Source organism: Brassica napus, chromosome C9 (genome assembly GCF_020379485.1).
Source record: "Brassica napus cultivar Da-Ae chromosome C9, Da-Ae, whole genome shotgun sequence".
Taxonomy (NCBI): Eukaryota; Viridiplantae; Streptophyta; class Magnoliopsida; order Brassicales; family Brassicaceae; genus Brassica; species Brassica napus.
The window spans coordinates 1,030,891-1,046,005 of NC_063452.1; the positions used below are offsets into that span (position 1 = coordinate 1,030,891).

The 15,115-nt window shown below is 39.8% G+C and overlaps 2 protein-coding genes and 1 non-coding gene across 5 annotated transcripts; 1 reads left to right on the top strand and 2 right to left on the bottom strand.

Moving 5' to 3' along the window:
* Window positions 1-6,362: 6,362 nt before the first annotated feature.
* Window positions 6,363-12,891, bottom strand: LOC106430109 (WD repeat-containing protein 6). Of its 2 annotated transcripts, none has more exons than XM_048769552.1 (20): window positions 12,676-12,891; window positions 12,312-12,598; window positions 12,109-12,214; window positions 11,949-12,031; window positions 11,665-11,825; window positions 11,477-11,570; window positions 11,113-11,195; window positions 10,812-11,021; window positions 10,167-10,526; window positions 9,907-10,069; window positions 9,489-9,680; window positions 9,146-9,355; window positions 8,973-9,065; window positions 8,676-8,893; window positions 8,082-8,582; window positions 7,919-7,999; window positions 7,752-7,837; window positions 7,047-7,661; window positions 6,822-6,975; window positions 6,363-6,722 (listed from the first exon to the last, which is right to left on the bottom strand). In XM_048769552.1, exons 1-20 carry the CDS (start codon window positions 12,797-12,799, stop codon window positions 6,623-6,625), a joined length of 3,921 nt encoding a protein of 1,306 aa, XP_048625509.1. In that variant the 5' UTR covers window positions 12,800-12,891; the 3' UTR covers window positions 6,363-6,622. The 2 variants fall into 2 exon arrangements, with proteins under 2 accessions (XP_048625509.1, XP_048625510.1); XM_048769553.1 differs by having other exon boundaries at window positions 6,363-6,683; window positions 12,676-12,890.
* A 126-nt stretch (window positions 12,892-13,017) lies between these two features.
* TRNAF-GAA lies at window positions 13,018-13,089 on the bottom strand. The gene has a single exon. It is a non-coding gene; the product is annotated as a tRNA-Phe (tRNA).
* A 169-nt stretch (window positions 13,090-13,258) lies between these two features.
* On the top strand, window positions 13,259-14,768 carry LOC106426591. 2 transcript variants are annotated; one of them, XM_013867309.3, is made up of 7 exons: window positions 13,259-13,609; window positions 13,693-13,792; window positions 13,877-13,972; window positions 14,073-14,125; window positions 14,210-14,247; window positions 14,336-14,383; window positions 14,504-14,768. In XM_013867309.3, exons 1-7 carry the CDS (start codon window positions 13,392-13,394, stop codon window positions 14,533-14,535), a joined length of 585 nt encoding a protein of 194 aa, XP_013722763.1. In that variant the 5' UTR covers window positions 13,259-13,391; the 3' UTR covers window positions 14,536-14,768. The 2 variants fall into 2 exon arrangements, with proteins under 2 accessions (XP_013722763.1, XP_013722762.1); XM_013867308.3 differs by having other exon boundaries at window positions 13,264-13,609; window positions 14,210-14,258.
* The last annotated feature ends 347 nt before the right edge of the window (window positions 14,769-15,115 follow it).

Sequence of the window (15,115 nt, forward strand, 5' to 3'; positions counted from 1 at the left end):
GAAAGATTAAAATTCTAAATCCAAATGGATCGACTGTGGTTCTAACAGGCGTCAGATATATGCCTGGTATGAGTAGAAATTTAATCTCTTATGGAATGTTGGAAACATCAGGATGCAGATATGAAGGCAAGGATCTCATGGTTAATTTCTATAAGGATGATCAACCGGTTATCTCAGGGAAATATCATCAGGGACTCTATTATCTACAGGGGACAGTCTCTCGAGGAGAGGCTAATCTATCTAAAGTTGAGAGAAATATGACTAATGTTTGGCATTCACGCCTCGGTCATATGAATCTTAATAACATGTCTGAACTTGTCAAACGGGGATTTATCATTGACAAGGAAGTTAAGACATTGGATTTCTGTGAACACTGCATAATTGGAAAATCTCACAAGCAAAGTTTTCCTAAGGCTAAACATGTGACTAAAGGGATTCTAGAGTACATTCACTCTGACCTTTGGGGTTCTCCATCTACACCAGATAGCCTTGCCAGAAACAAATATTTCGTGACATTTATTGATGATTTCTCTAAGAAGGTTTGGATTTATTTTCTTAAGACTAAGGATGAGGTATTCTCTAAGTTCAGAGAATGGAAAGCTGAGGTGGAGACAAAGACAGAGAAGAAAATCAAATGCCTAAGGACAGATAATGGGTTGGAGTTCTGTAATAAGCAGTTTGATAATTACTGCAAACAGGTGGGAATTAAACGCCACAGAACCTGCAGCTATACCCCGCAGCAGAATGGGGTCTCAGAAAGGATGAACAGAACCATCATGGATAAAGTGAGATGCATGTTAGCCGAATCTGGCCTAGACCAAAGCTTCTGGGCAGAAGCTGCATCTACTGCTATCCATCTGATTAACAGGTCACCTAACTCTACACTAGAATTCAAAATGCCCGAAGAAGTTTGGACAGGTGCTAAGCCCGATCTGGGACATCTCAGAACATTCGGATGCACTGCTTATGTGCATATAACAGAGGAGAAAGCGGGACCAAGAGCCATAAAGGGAGTCTTCGTGGGATATCCTATGGGCACTAAAGGCTACAGGGTCTGGATAGAGGAGGAAGGCAGATGCAGAACAAGCAGAAACGTTGTCTTCAACGAGGATGAGCTGTACAAACACACTGTTGCTAAAGGAAAAGAAAGCACAGAAGTGACTAAGAAAGGAAAACGAGCTAAGAAGAAGGTTTCATTCAGTGATGATTTGATCAGAGGACCTTCTCCTTCTGTCGAATCCAAAGACACATCTGATCAAGGTGGAGAAGAATCATCATCATCTAGCTCTAACAGCTCAGGTAACCAAGGACAAGATCACGAAGCTGATAGTGAAAGTGATCACGAAGTTGAGAGTGAGAGTGGTGCCATTGAATCTCTAGACACCTATGTTCTGGCACGAGATAGGGAAAGGAGACAGAACGTGAGACCACCATCCCGATATGAAGATGGGAATTTTGTAGCTTACGCTCTCAATGTGATTGAGGACTTGGAAGTTCAGGAGCCAAAAAGCTACGCAGAAGCTATGAGAAGCCGAGAAAAGAAACTATGGAAGCATGCAGCAGAAGAAGAAATGGAATCTCATAAAAAGAACAGAACCTGGGATCTCATTGACAGGCCTACAAAGGCAAAGCTTGTTGGATGCAGATGGCTATTCAAGCTAAAGCCAGGAATCCCAGGTGTTGAGGATGAACGATACAAAGGCAGACTAGTTGCTAAAGGATATTCTCAGACAGAAGGGATTGACTACAATGAAATATTTTCACCTGTGGTGAAACATGTCTCTATCAGACTTATGCTTAGCATTGTGGTGAATTTGAATCTGGAACTAGAACAGATGGATGTTAAAACTGCTTTCTTACATGGAAGCCTAGAGGAAAGAATCCTTATGGAACAGCCAGAGGGGTTCATAAAGCCAGGGACAGAGAACAAAGTATGCCTGTTAAGGAAGTCTCTGTATGGCTTGAAGCAATCCCCAAGAAGATGGAACCATCGGTTCAACAACTTCATGAGGGATCAGCTATTTGAACGTTGCAGTAAGGACCTATGTGTCTACATGAGGGATGTTCAAACTAATAAGGCGATCTATCTACTCCTATATGTTGACGACATGTTGATTGCCTCAGGAAATAAAAAGGTGATCAAAGAGCTGAAGGAAAAGCTGAGTGGAGAATTTGAGATGAAGGACATGGGAAAGGCCTCAAGAATCTTGGGCATGGATATCACCAGAGATCGAGAGAAGGGAACCCTGATCCTATCTCAGAGCAAATACATTGAGAAAGTCCTAAGGACGTTTGAAATGCAGGACGCTAAGGCTGTGATTACTCCTACTGCATCACACTTCAAACTAAGAAGTCTCACAGATGACGAGTTGAAAGTGGAGGCTTCTCAGATGGAAAGAGTTCCCTATGCCAGCGCCGTGGGGAGCCTAATGTACGCCATGGTAGGCTCCAGACCTGACTTAGGTTTTGCAGTAGGCTACGTCTGCAGATTCATGAGTAAACCAGGAAGGGAACACTGGAAAGCAGTTCAGTGGGTCCTAAGGTACTTAAAGGGGGCAGTGAATTCGAATTTAACATTCAGAAAGAACTCTACACTCCTAGTGGAAGGATACTCAGACTCAGATTATGCAACAGACATGGATAGAAGGCGTTCAGTAACTGGATATGCATTCAAATTTGGAGGTAATACTATCTCATGGAAGTCATGTCTACAATCAGTGGTTGCCTTATCTACTACAGAAGCAGAGTACATGGCTATGAATGAAGCAGCAAAAGAAGCAATGTGGCTAAAAGAAATATGCAATGAACTAGGTTTCAAGCAACAGGGGATCAAACTCTACTGCGACTCTCAAAGTGCCCTAGCTCTAGCAAGAAATCCAGTCAATCACGAAAAGACAAAGCATATAGCTACCAAGTTCAACTTCATTCGAGATCTAGTGGAATCAGGGGATATTGTCCTACACAAGATTCATACGAATGTCAATCCTGCAGACTTCCTAACAAAGACGGTACCTGGTCAGAAGTTCCAGCTTTGCTGTGAGCTTTTGAATGTGAACTGAGAAGACTGGAGACGCTCCAGGTGATTAAAGTTGTATGATCCCATCCTCACATAACACAAAAAAAAAAAAAAAAAAAAAAAAGGTCAGTGTGTGCGTAAATAGGGAATCAAAGGCAACTGGGAGTGTCACTAAAGAAAAAGGAATCACCTGGAGGATGATTAGAACCAGGTAAGAAGACCTGGTTTAGGTGGAGTAACTTGGGCCACCAGACATTCCCACATAAGAGGACACAGACAATGCTTCATGAGTTGTCAGAAGCAAGCATCGGGGTCCGGAAAGGTTTCAACAACCAATCACCAACACCTACGAGACAGTGAACCTACGTCAAGCCACAAAATACAGTTGTGAGTAACAAACCCGAGAACGTTACCTGAGCACAAGAGTATTTGTTGAAAGGCTTACCAGCAGAACATGATAATATAATAACAGTTCAGAGAGCTGAATCACATGTCCGATCAAGGAAGGGTTTCAAGACTGAAACTAGGTGAGCTCGTCATTGAGCTAAAACCGGCTCCTGAAACAGAACAGAAGAGTCAGATTGACAAGTGAAGAACATATTAGAGAAGGGTCGCTGAGAAAGGAGGTTACTTTATCTACAAAAGGGGTGGAGTGTGATGATAGAGCTCAGGTAAGAGCTCACCGACATGTCAGGGTCTCAATCGCGTCTAGAGACAGAGCCGCGAGCCATCTGAGACGACATGCAAAGGAAAAGAATCCACGGGTTAGCTCAAGACCTACAAGACTCGTTTAGTATCCCTAACAGATGATACTAATCGCTCATGAAAAAGGAGAGATGAGAAGTACCTGGGGATATTAGGGAGGAAAGATGATGGAGTCACGATCAGGTGAGCCATCATCAGAGAAGTAAGTCGCCGCTCGGTGAAGAGACTTCGAGGGAAAAATGGAGAGGAGAAGATGCGACGCTATCGAGGTGGAGGTGGCGAGATCTTCTTCAATCCGAGCGACGTTTGCGAGGTGGAGCAAACGGAGATCTCTCCCAAGATAAGACCGAGTCCATTTCAGTGGAGAAGGTTCGCGAGAGAGAGGAAAGAGAGGAGAGAGAGTCATACTGACTCGTCTTCCTTCGATCAAGACAAAGAGACAAGGAGAGCTGGGCTGTCGGCAACCAGGATTGCACGATGGGCTATTATTGGGCTCGACTCAAGCTGGTGGAGATTTGTGAAGCTTGGGCCTCACCAGAAGTAAAATGGGCCAGCGACAACACCATATCCTCCATGGGCTGAGTTCACAGCAGGCCCACTCCAGCTCAGAACACCTGATCACATACGAAGCATATATAATAGATGTGAGTATGATGATTAGGGTAACGGAAGCAATAATAAGGAAACATCTGATTAAGGCAACAGAGATCAAGCAACGAGGTACACAGCAAGAGAGAAGAGATATCAACAAGGATAAATAGCTTAGATTTAAGTCTATTTAATCTAAGGAGGTTGATTGTGTTCTCTAGCTAAGTTGAGGTTGATCCTATTGTAATCAAACTATCTAGTACACTGATTTGGTGTGACTAGTGTTTCTTTGATCTAGTGATTTTGGGAGCAGAAGTTCTCCCACGAGACGTACCGCGCCGAGGGCCGGGAACTCGTTAAATCGTTTGTGTCTTTACTCTCAGTACTAGACCTAGGTCAAGATAACTTCTAACCTAAGTAACCTAAGATAAACATTCTACAAGAAATAGAGATGAGTAAGACTAGTTTTGATTCTAAATGCTAAAATATCAACGTGTTAGAAATTATATCGGTGTTAATATGTATAAAAATTATATGATTTTGATTAAATTGTTTATTGTTCTTCGTGGCAAATGCATGCGCGTCAACACTAATCCATAGTAATACTAAAAGCTAGTATAAACCAATTTTTATATCAGAATTTTATTTAAGAGGACAACAAAACGTGCTTAAATTACTATCTACTGGACGATATGAATCATGTGATATACTTTTTTACCGCTGGAACTTGCATTATATTTAAAAGCAACAAAACGTGCTTAATTATAATGTAAGATTGCTCCATTAGTTGATGTTGTGATATATTTTTTACCGCTGGAACTTGGAAGCCAAATTTTCTATGTTTTTGGTTAATGCTAAGCTTGTTTTATAAATCACTGAACTAATTTAGAGGGTCAACTTTGAGTGCTACTAGATAGATACATGACCAAAAAATCGTAGAAAATTCTAAGTCATATAAGTGAGCTACGTTGAGAAAAGTAGTTGGTAGATTGCATTTGCTGCATGCTAAACTCATGCACACAGAAAGGTTTGACCAGTGTTGAAATGTCGTCTCCGTTCGGATAAAAACAATCATCTTATATAAGTTAATTTGGCGTCCAGGATCATTATTCTATAATCTAAACTAACATCAAGTTCAAGTTGTGAGTTTAATAAGTTCTTTCACCAATTTAAAGATTGTATTTTTTTGAAATTCCCAATGTTTTTGTTGTCTTATAAAAACTTATTTTCTTTTAGTAATAGTTGTATGATTAGTTTAGTTTTTTTTTAATATAATTAGGAACCGACAGCTTAGTTAACCGCAATAGTACCATATAGTACTACATCCACTAGTATGAATCATAAACATACCATACAGTCGACCGTTAGTAAATTTTAAAATAAAATCAGCATTAAGTTCCATTGTTAATACAAATTTAAATTCAACTAACGAGTTATTGAGCTATAATATACGTAACAATGCATTGTTTTGCTGATGCCATAGAGATTTTTAGCATCAAAACTAAACTAGTTTAAAATCACATACGTGAGTCATACCAAACTTTTAAGAGTATAATTCTTGCTTCGGCCAACAGATTTGGAAGAATATGCGAACATTGTTATTGGGTTAATCCTCCCAATGAACTATTGAATAAATTAATAAAAATGATCAGAGATTTGGTCACCAACCACAAAATTAGCAAATGAACGGACATAAGCAAAACATGATGATTACATGACAGATCTCATTTGAGATAATTTTGAGTTAAGTTTTAAACATTTGAAACATCGAATATGTTTTCTTTATTTGTGAAATATCAAAGTTGAGAACATTCCATTGTAGATGTTCTAAGAATATTACAAAAAGAATATAAAATACAAGCTAAATACAATTCGAAATTTTAAAAGCGTTTGTGTATAAAATTCAACATATATTGAGATCTGGACGGGATGTAAGGGTCGAAAAAGCCAAACACAAGTATTACAAAACTACTATTTATTAATTTCGAAAGATGTGACGAATATAATTTATTAATGAACCGTACTTAATTGATTAGTAGTAACATGAACAAGGAAGGTCATGTGTAACGTTGATATTTCGTCCACAAAGGTCCCACCCACATGGGGCACAATTCCATATTACCGATCTTTGAGCAATAATGTAACTATCAAATTGGGTTCAGATCCATGATCCCACAATTTAATAGCCCACCGACCGACAAAAAAACACATCTCTTATCAAACTTTAAACCAGAAAGCAAACCCGGTTTACTCTTAACCAGCAATCAAAATTGGGTTGGTACAAATTACAGTTCTTTGACACGAACCTAGCTGTTAACCGGAGAATTCAACCATTTGGATTCCACGTCCCGCCACAGCGATTTGGTATCTGTTTCTGCATATACATTCAATATAACATGTTTGGTATCTGTTTCTGCATATACATTCAATATAACATGTTTGGTATGTGAGCTACACATGGCTATAGAGAAAATGGTAAAGTTAATGAGAGTATTAATGCATTTTTACTTACTCATCAATGGCTTTAGCATCGAGAGCCTCTGGCTCTGGTACACTTATGACTATATGAGCGTGCTCGACCAGTTTGCCGTCTTTGTCTAGACACCAACATCTCACACGTTGATCAAGACCTGTTGAGAATATCCACTTCACGTCCATCCACACACCTTCATCGTTATCAAAAATCAAGAATCAGTATTTTCGTTAGGGAACTGGTGAAAGATAAGCTTGTTGGTACCTTTTATGGCAGAGCTATGAGCTGATGCAACACCACCACGGTCTGTAAGCCTGATACTGTAACTTGGGGCTTCAGATTTGTTGGCAGGGCTATTGCTAAGGATGTTGAAGCTAAGACAATGAAGGGCTTGATCATCACCTCCGCTAATCACATTGAACATCAAACCATTGCCGTGACTTGGAGAGCTGCTGGAGCGGGAAACATGAAGGCAGTTGACGCCAGATTGATGAGCATTCTTAACGACATGTGAAGGCTTTATCTCGCTTGTATCAGGAAGAGAATCTGCACTTTCGTTGGTATCGTTTTCCTGAGGAACAACACCATTTGCTGGATCTTCCAAAGACGTGGCCGGATCTTCTTCTGCAGATTCACTAACCGAGTTACTGCTACTGTCTTGTGTTCTCTTCGCGCCTAACAGTTTCCATTTCCTACCACCTTGGCTTCCTCTTCCAGTTCGTGGTCGTTTCTGACAATCAATGAACTTCTCTATATGGAAGCTCGATACTTGCTTCACAAAAGCTTCTACACTTGTAGTTACATCCCAAAAGGCTATGCTTCCATCTGTGGCTCCACTGATGAGAAGATAAACATCACTAGATGATGTGTTATTATTACCTGTCATGTAAAGTTGCCGAAAAATGTTACACAATGGCTTATTTTAGAAAAGGTCAACTGATAGAGAAGTTTTAATGTCAATGGCTAAACCTTCATGTGAGGGATGCAGAGGCACAATGACGTGCTGTAGTGACAGAACTGGAGATTTCAGAGGAACCAAAGACGCAACATCAAACCTGAAATTTAGAGTAGATCAAAATGAAACACACAGGTAAATATCGAAGTCATCAAACAAGTAAAACACTTTTTCTGGTTACCATAATCTATGTGGCAAGACCAGGGCTCGTAATGTAAGGGTGGCATCAGAGCAAGCCACAGCGATAAAACAGATAGTTAACCTGAAAAGATGAAAACACAAGATTTCAACATCATCTATCGTTGATGGGTTCAAACAAAGTAAGTGAAGGCTGTCCCTCTGACCTGGAACCAACACATTTGACTAGAAAAGCAGTCGTAGCCATGTATCTCCAGTCATCTTCATAGTTTTCTCGCCCCTGGTAGGAGTTGGATCTTGATTCTGTGACGTTAACGCTAGTATCTTCTTCTACAACATCCAGTTTCGGAGATTTCTCAATCTTTTTACTTTTGGTGGGCATGTCAGTAGCAAGCCATTGGAACGTCACTGAAGAGACATCCGATGAAGCTCTATCGTCTGCGTTATCACTAACTAAAGATTCTCCCTTCTTATTTTGTCTACCATTCCTTAGGAGCCAAGAGGTTAGAACACGCTTGGCTCCAACAGATATCAGTAAGCAAGGGCTTTCACTATCATCCATCACAGAGTCTTCTCCGCCAATGTCTGGTATGTCTGAAGCAATTATGTGCATGTTTGATACACAGCAAACTGATCTCACTGCTGATCCTCCAACATGTTCTCCTAATAGCTCTGATGTTGACCAATTCCCAAACTCAGATGCATACCTAGATGAACCCCAAACACTTTGAAACAGTTAGACAAAAGTATTTATATCATCAAGTATCACGTAATTAAAATTTATTATGACTACTACCCACCTAGTTAATCTCACGGATCCATCTTCACACCCTGTTGCAATCCAACTAGACCGATCAGATATTTTGCGTTCTTCAGATTCAGATCCAGCTTTTGTATCCGCAGAGATGAAACATAAGGAATGTAATTCTCTTCCATGAAACTGTGTATGCAAATTCAGAGGAAAGACTTTGGTCTTTTCTCCTCCAACCCAGTGTCTATGAATATGAATGACATCATCCTAGGAAAGAGACAGGTTTACAATCAGTCAAAGACACAAACATTACTATACAAGTTTCATTGAGAGATAGAAGATGTACCTTCACATAAGCAAAACAGTTTTGCATCTCAGGGATGTCCCCGAGATAAAAAGAGTGGGGACGACGCCATCCACCGCATGAGATCTGTGCAACCTGTTGTCATAAGAAATTCAGAGTATTATTACAGCTAGGATCTAAAAAGGTCAATATAAATTGAGAAGCCAGAGGAGGACCTTTGTTTCAGTTGTTAAGTTCCACAAAATAAAATCCGTTGATGAAAATCCAGCGGCATATTCATTGTTCGGATGGTCTTTGGAAAAGTGCATGCCTTGGCAAACAGATTGGACTAAGCTCAACTCTTTCAGTTGTTTCAAACCCATAAACTCTAAAGCCTGCCTCTCTCTGTCATATTCAAAATAACATATGCAACCGTCTGCTCCAGTCTGAAAATGAGATTTAGAAAAAAAGAAGGATCAACATAAACAAGGCATGCAAATGTTTCACAAATTGATTTCTCCTGATAAACCAAGAAAGCACCAAGAGCAGAAGATAACAAGTTAAATAAACTAATCATACCGAGCATATCTCAGCTTTGTTGGAAGTTAATCTGACCACTGAAAGACTGGAAACAGTTGAAATCCCATGGGCAGCTTTGAAATAGTTAGATGAAGGTATCTTCAACTCTGGAGAAACAGAAACCTCGTTCAGCATATCCTTTGAAAGAGGAAAGAGTGTAATATTGCCACGCAAATCTCCACACACAAGCACCTGCAAGCAACAATCATGTCAGTACAGATTACAAACTTCACAAGGCTAAAACACAACACAACTCTTGGATGCAATCTAATAGACTACATATCTAAAAAATATTCTCTCTTTAGTATTGCCATAACCAAGAGTTGTGTTCTTAGCTCTTCATTTCGCTGAATTGGTGTAGAGAGGAAAAAAAAACAATATAACACAGAAACATGGCAATAACTGCAACGAGTATTACCTCATCTTCAGCTGATGCATCTACACACATTATTCGCATTCCAAAAGAAGAGGAGAATTCGGCCACAAGGGAGATATCATAAGCGGTAGAAGCAGCAGAAGCTAAAGGATCAGATAGTCTCCACAGCTTCAACAGTCCTCTAGGATTGCAAGAACAAACAAACCTGGAAGCCAGAGACTGAAAACTGTAATCTCATAATATTTCTCACCAAATGATTCATTATATAGGTCCAGTATCCTTCCAATCAACGAGATATTTACCTATATCCTAATGATTTGCACCAGAAGGTCCCCAGAAGTTGTCTCTCTGGGCTAGCCTTCCAAGTTTGATTTGATCCCGCAAGTGGGTTATACATATCACCAATAACTCGAACAATTGTCATATTTCCTTTGCCATCTCCAAGAGCAACCCAATCATCTAATGCACAAGACTCGTGTATCTTTCCTCCAGGCAAAACATCCATGGTAATAATAGGCCCTTCTTCAGGTATGCGAACTAGCTCAGTCCACTGTACATTTCCAGATGGTAATAATCTTGCATGGTATAAGCAACCATGGTTTGTCGCCACATACATGGTATCTTCCTGCGTAAACTGCAAACAGCGTACATACTCACTCTTGCTGCAAGGGGAAAACAATCATATTTACAATTATACACAAGAAACTCCAGACATTTATTTACAGTTTTAAACCGCCCTCTTCCTTAGTTACATAAATAGCTATATTTACAGGAACATGAATCCAAATTAACATATTCACTTAACCTTGACATTTCTAAACATTACTTTGATTTACTACCAAAGTACCATTCATGTTCAAAGTCACCAGTCTTATGTATTCATTTGGCGTAGTACCCAACATGCTAATTCTGTAGACTCTAAAATCTTGTCAGGGCATATGTATTACCTGTCGATGCGACCAGTATGCTGCGGTGAATTTGGAAGACGGGTTGAAAAAGATTCCACTTTATCTTGTGAATCATGCACTCCTACAGTATCCAACAAGATTTCAGACCCACAATTATGCAATTGATGCACTTTGATTGCGGAGTCAAATCCAGCAGTAACAAGAAGGGATGAGTTCGGATCATACAAACATCTCCATATGCCTCTTCCGCTGTATGGTAATCAATGGCTCTTCATCAGTAATAACATAAAAGCAAGAAATAAATAGTGTGATCGACCAAAAACACCATGTCACCACTTACGTATGTTCCTTTATCACTTCCAGCTGCGTACCATCCATGCCCCAGATACGGCATGTGCAATCCTCACCAGCAGTGACAATCAACTGAAACAGAAACCCATAAGTTGAAATTCTAATATGCTCATCCATCGTTTATCATCATTGGTATGAACAGATTTATACCTACAAAACCTATGCTTAAAAGTTAGAACGGTGACAGTTCTTCTATTCATTAGAATTTTGGGCTGATAAGTTTTCTAACCGCAGAGGCACTGACGTTCACATTCTATGATTTTGATCTCTTAGCCTAATACTCAAATGAATGCAGAAAGTTCAAACAAAGTTACAAAACTATATAGTAAGTCAAAGAAATTTGAGGTACATACAGAGTCTGAGATGCAGCAGTCCCAAACCCTCACACTGTGACCAAACAGCACAGGGCCAATGACCTCCTGCGAATCAATTTCCCATATCCTAGCACTGTAAAAGCAAACATAAATACGCCGTTAGACACATGAACAAAATAACTCATGAAAAGGTGAAATGTTTATTTAAACACAAAACAAATGTTCACCTACGATCATCAGAGACGGAGACTAGTTTAGATCCATCCAAAGACCAAACGATGCGAAATATTGAACCCTCATGACCAGCGAGTCTAAGCATATGGGAAGCACAATATTGCCCATTGCCTAAGTTGTCACCATCAAGACCAGCAGCCTTCCAAACAATGATCTGCCAACAACAAGCCAATTCCATTTACTTAAACTATCTCAAACACCAAAACAGAATCGAGAACTGGCAGCAAGACTAAGTAAAGAGCCAGCGGTGAAAAAAAAACAAGAAAAGCTAGCATACCTCATTGAAAATAGTTCCAGAAGCAATGCGTAGTGTCGAAATACTGCTCCCCCATAACCGCATTGTATAAAGTAGACATCTTTCTGCAAAACCAAACGAGTACTTTAGTATAAAATACCTCCACAGATCAAAAGCTCTAACTTGAGTCTTCAAAACTAACCTGGTGAATGAATCTCAAAAGCCATACGTGACTCTTTAACATCCCAAACACACACAGAGTTATCACTACACCCAATAGCTAGAAGCTTATCTTCTTCCTCCTCATCCTATCATCACAACAACAACCCCACTCATCAGGAAACAAGCCACACTACAAAAAATCAACCAAACACCAACAGAGAAACAAGAGAGTTCCATTCCAACCTTCAAGAAACAAACGTCGAAGACCCAATTGCTAAGCCTCGGCAAAGACTCAACCACTTCCAAACCCACAGAGACTTCACCACCACTCGAACCTAACCCAACAACCAATGCAAAGATCTTCACTTTCTTCTCTCCAAACACAACAAGCTTACACTTATACTTATCACCGGAACGAACAAAGCTTCCGCTAGAAACAGTGCCGTGTACGCGAACTCCCTCAAACACTTGGAACGAGCGAATCAACTCCCCGGAGGTCAATTCGTAAAGCAGAATCTCCGAACCAGATCCTAATTTTCAAATTAATGAAATCCCTAATTACATCGAAAACTAATTGGAATTTAGAGAACAAGTGTTTCGCACTCACCGGCGAGAAGATAAGGAATGGGGCAAACGTGTTGCGGGAGGTTGAGGAAAGCTAAGGAGGAGACTTCTCCGAGATATGGACCGGCACGAGGATTCCACGTGCGTCTGGTGTTGTCTTTCGCCATCGCTTTGTTGCTTCACTAGTGCGGGGGCGGCTCCGACTTGAGTTCAAAGTTTTAAGTGGTAACTGAAAGAAACTAGTCAAACGTTCCAAAATGAGTCAACTAAACATTTGGGCTTAGGAACTGTTTGAGAGTGAATGGTCCGATGGGCCTAAAATAGAAAATTACAATTAGGGAATGAAGGGCCCCAAAGGCAGAAATTTTTTTTAATAAAAATAAGATGCGGTGAGCGTGATCGAACACGCGACCTTCAGATCTTCAGTCTGACGCTCTCCCAACTGAGCTATCCCCGCTTTTGCTTATATAATTTAAATAGGCTTATATATATAGTATATAAAAATCATTTATTGTTAAACTTTTTGAATGTGTGAGAGGAGCAAATGCGTTACGTAGAATGTTGGCCCATTAAAGTTTTCTAATTAGCCCATTTAACTTTGACAAACCGAAACTGAAGCAAGACACGTGGCATAACCAAAACAAGAAGCAAACTAGCTTCTCTCTTCCATACTTCCAACGCATCACGTTCTTTCCATTTCCCTCGCCGGTAAAACAGAGACCACACAGAAAACACGACCGACGAACAAGAACAAGAAAAATGTCTGCGACGACTGCGATTTTCTCTCTAACGAACTCTAATGCCGTCTCCACCGGATTCAACAGTCGAAAGCTCCATTGCAATAACGCCGTAGCTAAAACCACTTCGCTGATGAAGCCTTGGCCTCTTTCCTCTAGATTCTCCCCTTTGATTTCACCAACTGTTAAATCTTCGGTGTCCAGGAGGTTCGACACTCTCATGGAGTGGCAAGAATGCAAGTAAGTTGATTCATCTTCTTTCCTCACATCCAAAGGATTTAGATTTTTACAAAGTTTCGAACCTTTTTGTGTCTGAGTTTCAGAGTGAGGAAGAAGGTGGAAGTGCCTGTATCAGTTGCTTACGGACTCTACTCCGAGAGAGAGTCGATCCCTAGATGGATGACTTTCATTTCATCCGTAAAGGTCATATGCCTGTTCTTGTTTTGCTATTGAAACATTGAAACGCCGTCGTTTTGTAGGTGTTTATGTTGTGGTTTAGTTATGCAGGTGCTGAAGGACGAATCTGATTTGTCTCGATGGACACTGAAGTATTCAGCGTTTGGTCAGAATCTAGAGTACTCTTGGCTCGCTAAGAACTTGCAGGCAAGAGTAGCTTCAACACTCTTTGTTATAGTTTTTTATTACAAGAAGTATATGTTAGGCGGCTTTGATGAATTTTTTTTTAATTTCTGTTTTTGTGCAGCCTCTCCCGAACCAGAAAATACACTGGATTTCTCTGGAAGGCCTTCCCAACAGGTAAACTGAATTGTAGTGAATCTAAAACTTCTTGTCTTGAATCAAGCTTGATGTTGAAGGTCTTGTCTTTTTTTTTTAAAACAGGGGCACTGTTCGGTTTTTCCCGCAAGGACCTTCATCATGTGAAGTGGAAGCGAGTTCTTCTTTTGCCTCTGCAACATTCTCTCATTCATTCATCTTTTCTGAGTTCTTGTTTTGCTTTGCTTGCAGCTAACCTTTGCGTACGAAGTTCCGCTGCTACTTGTACCATTTGCAACAGTAAGCATTCTCTATTCCACACCTACAAATTGTAACAATATTCCGATGAGTTAGAGAGTGAATGTCTCAGATCATATCTTCTGGTTATGATGTAACCATTGGTCTTTTGTTTTTGGTCAGGCGCTTCAACCGCTAATGCAAGGAATGATTAAGGATAGTTTGGAGCTATTTGCAGAGATTGCAAAAACCACAAAGACCACTTAGTTAAACAAACACACAACAGCAAAATTATCCACAATACATATATATTCTCATTGTTCTTACAAGGAATTTGCATAGAGAATTATTGTCATGACGACAGAGTTATCATTTTTGTTTTTTTATACAGAATTGTTCATGTCAAGAAATGACTTTTTTTACATAATATAGTCACTACATTTTAATCTTGGAGGACTAGAGAGGATTTGTCTGAACAAAAAAAAAATGTAATTGTTGACCACTTAGTTATATACAAACACACAACAGCAAAATTATCCACAATACATATATATTCTCATTGTTCTTACAAGGAATTTGCATAGAGAATTATTGTCATGACGACAGAGTTACCATATTTATTTTTTTATACAGAATTGTTCATGTCAAGAAATGACTTTTATATATATATATATAGTCACTACATTTTAATCTTGGAGGGCTAGAGACTCTTGGAGCACAAAGACCACTTAGCTATACAAAACACAACAACAAAATTATCCGCATTACATATATTCTCATTGTTCTTGCAAGGAA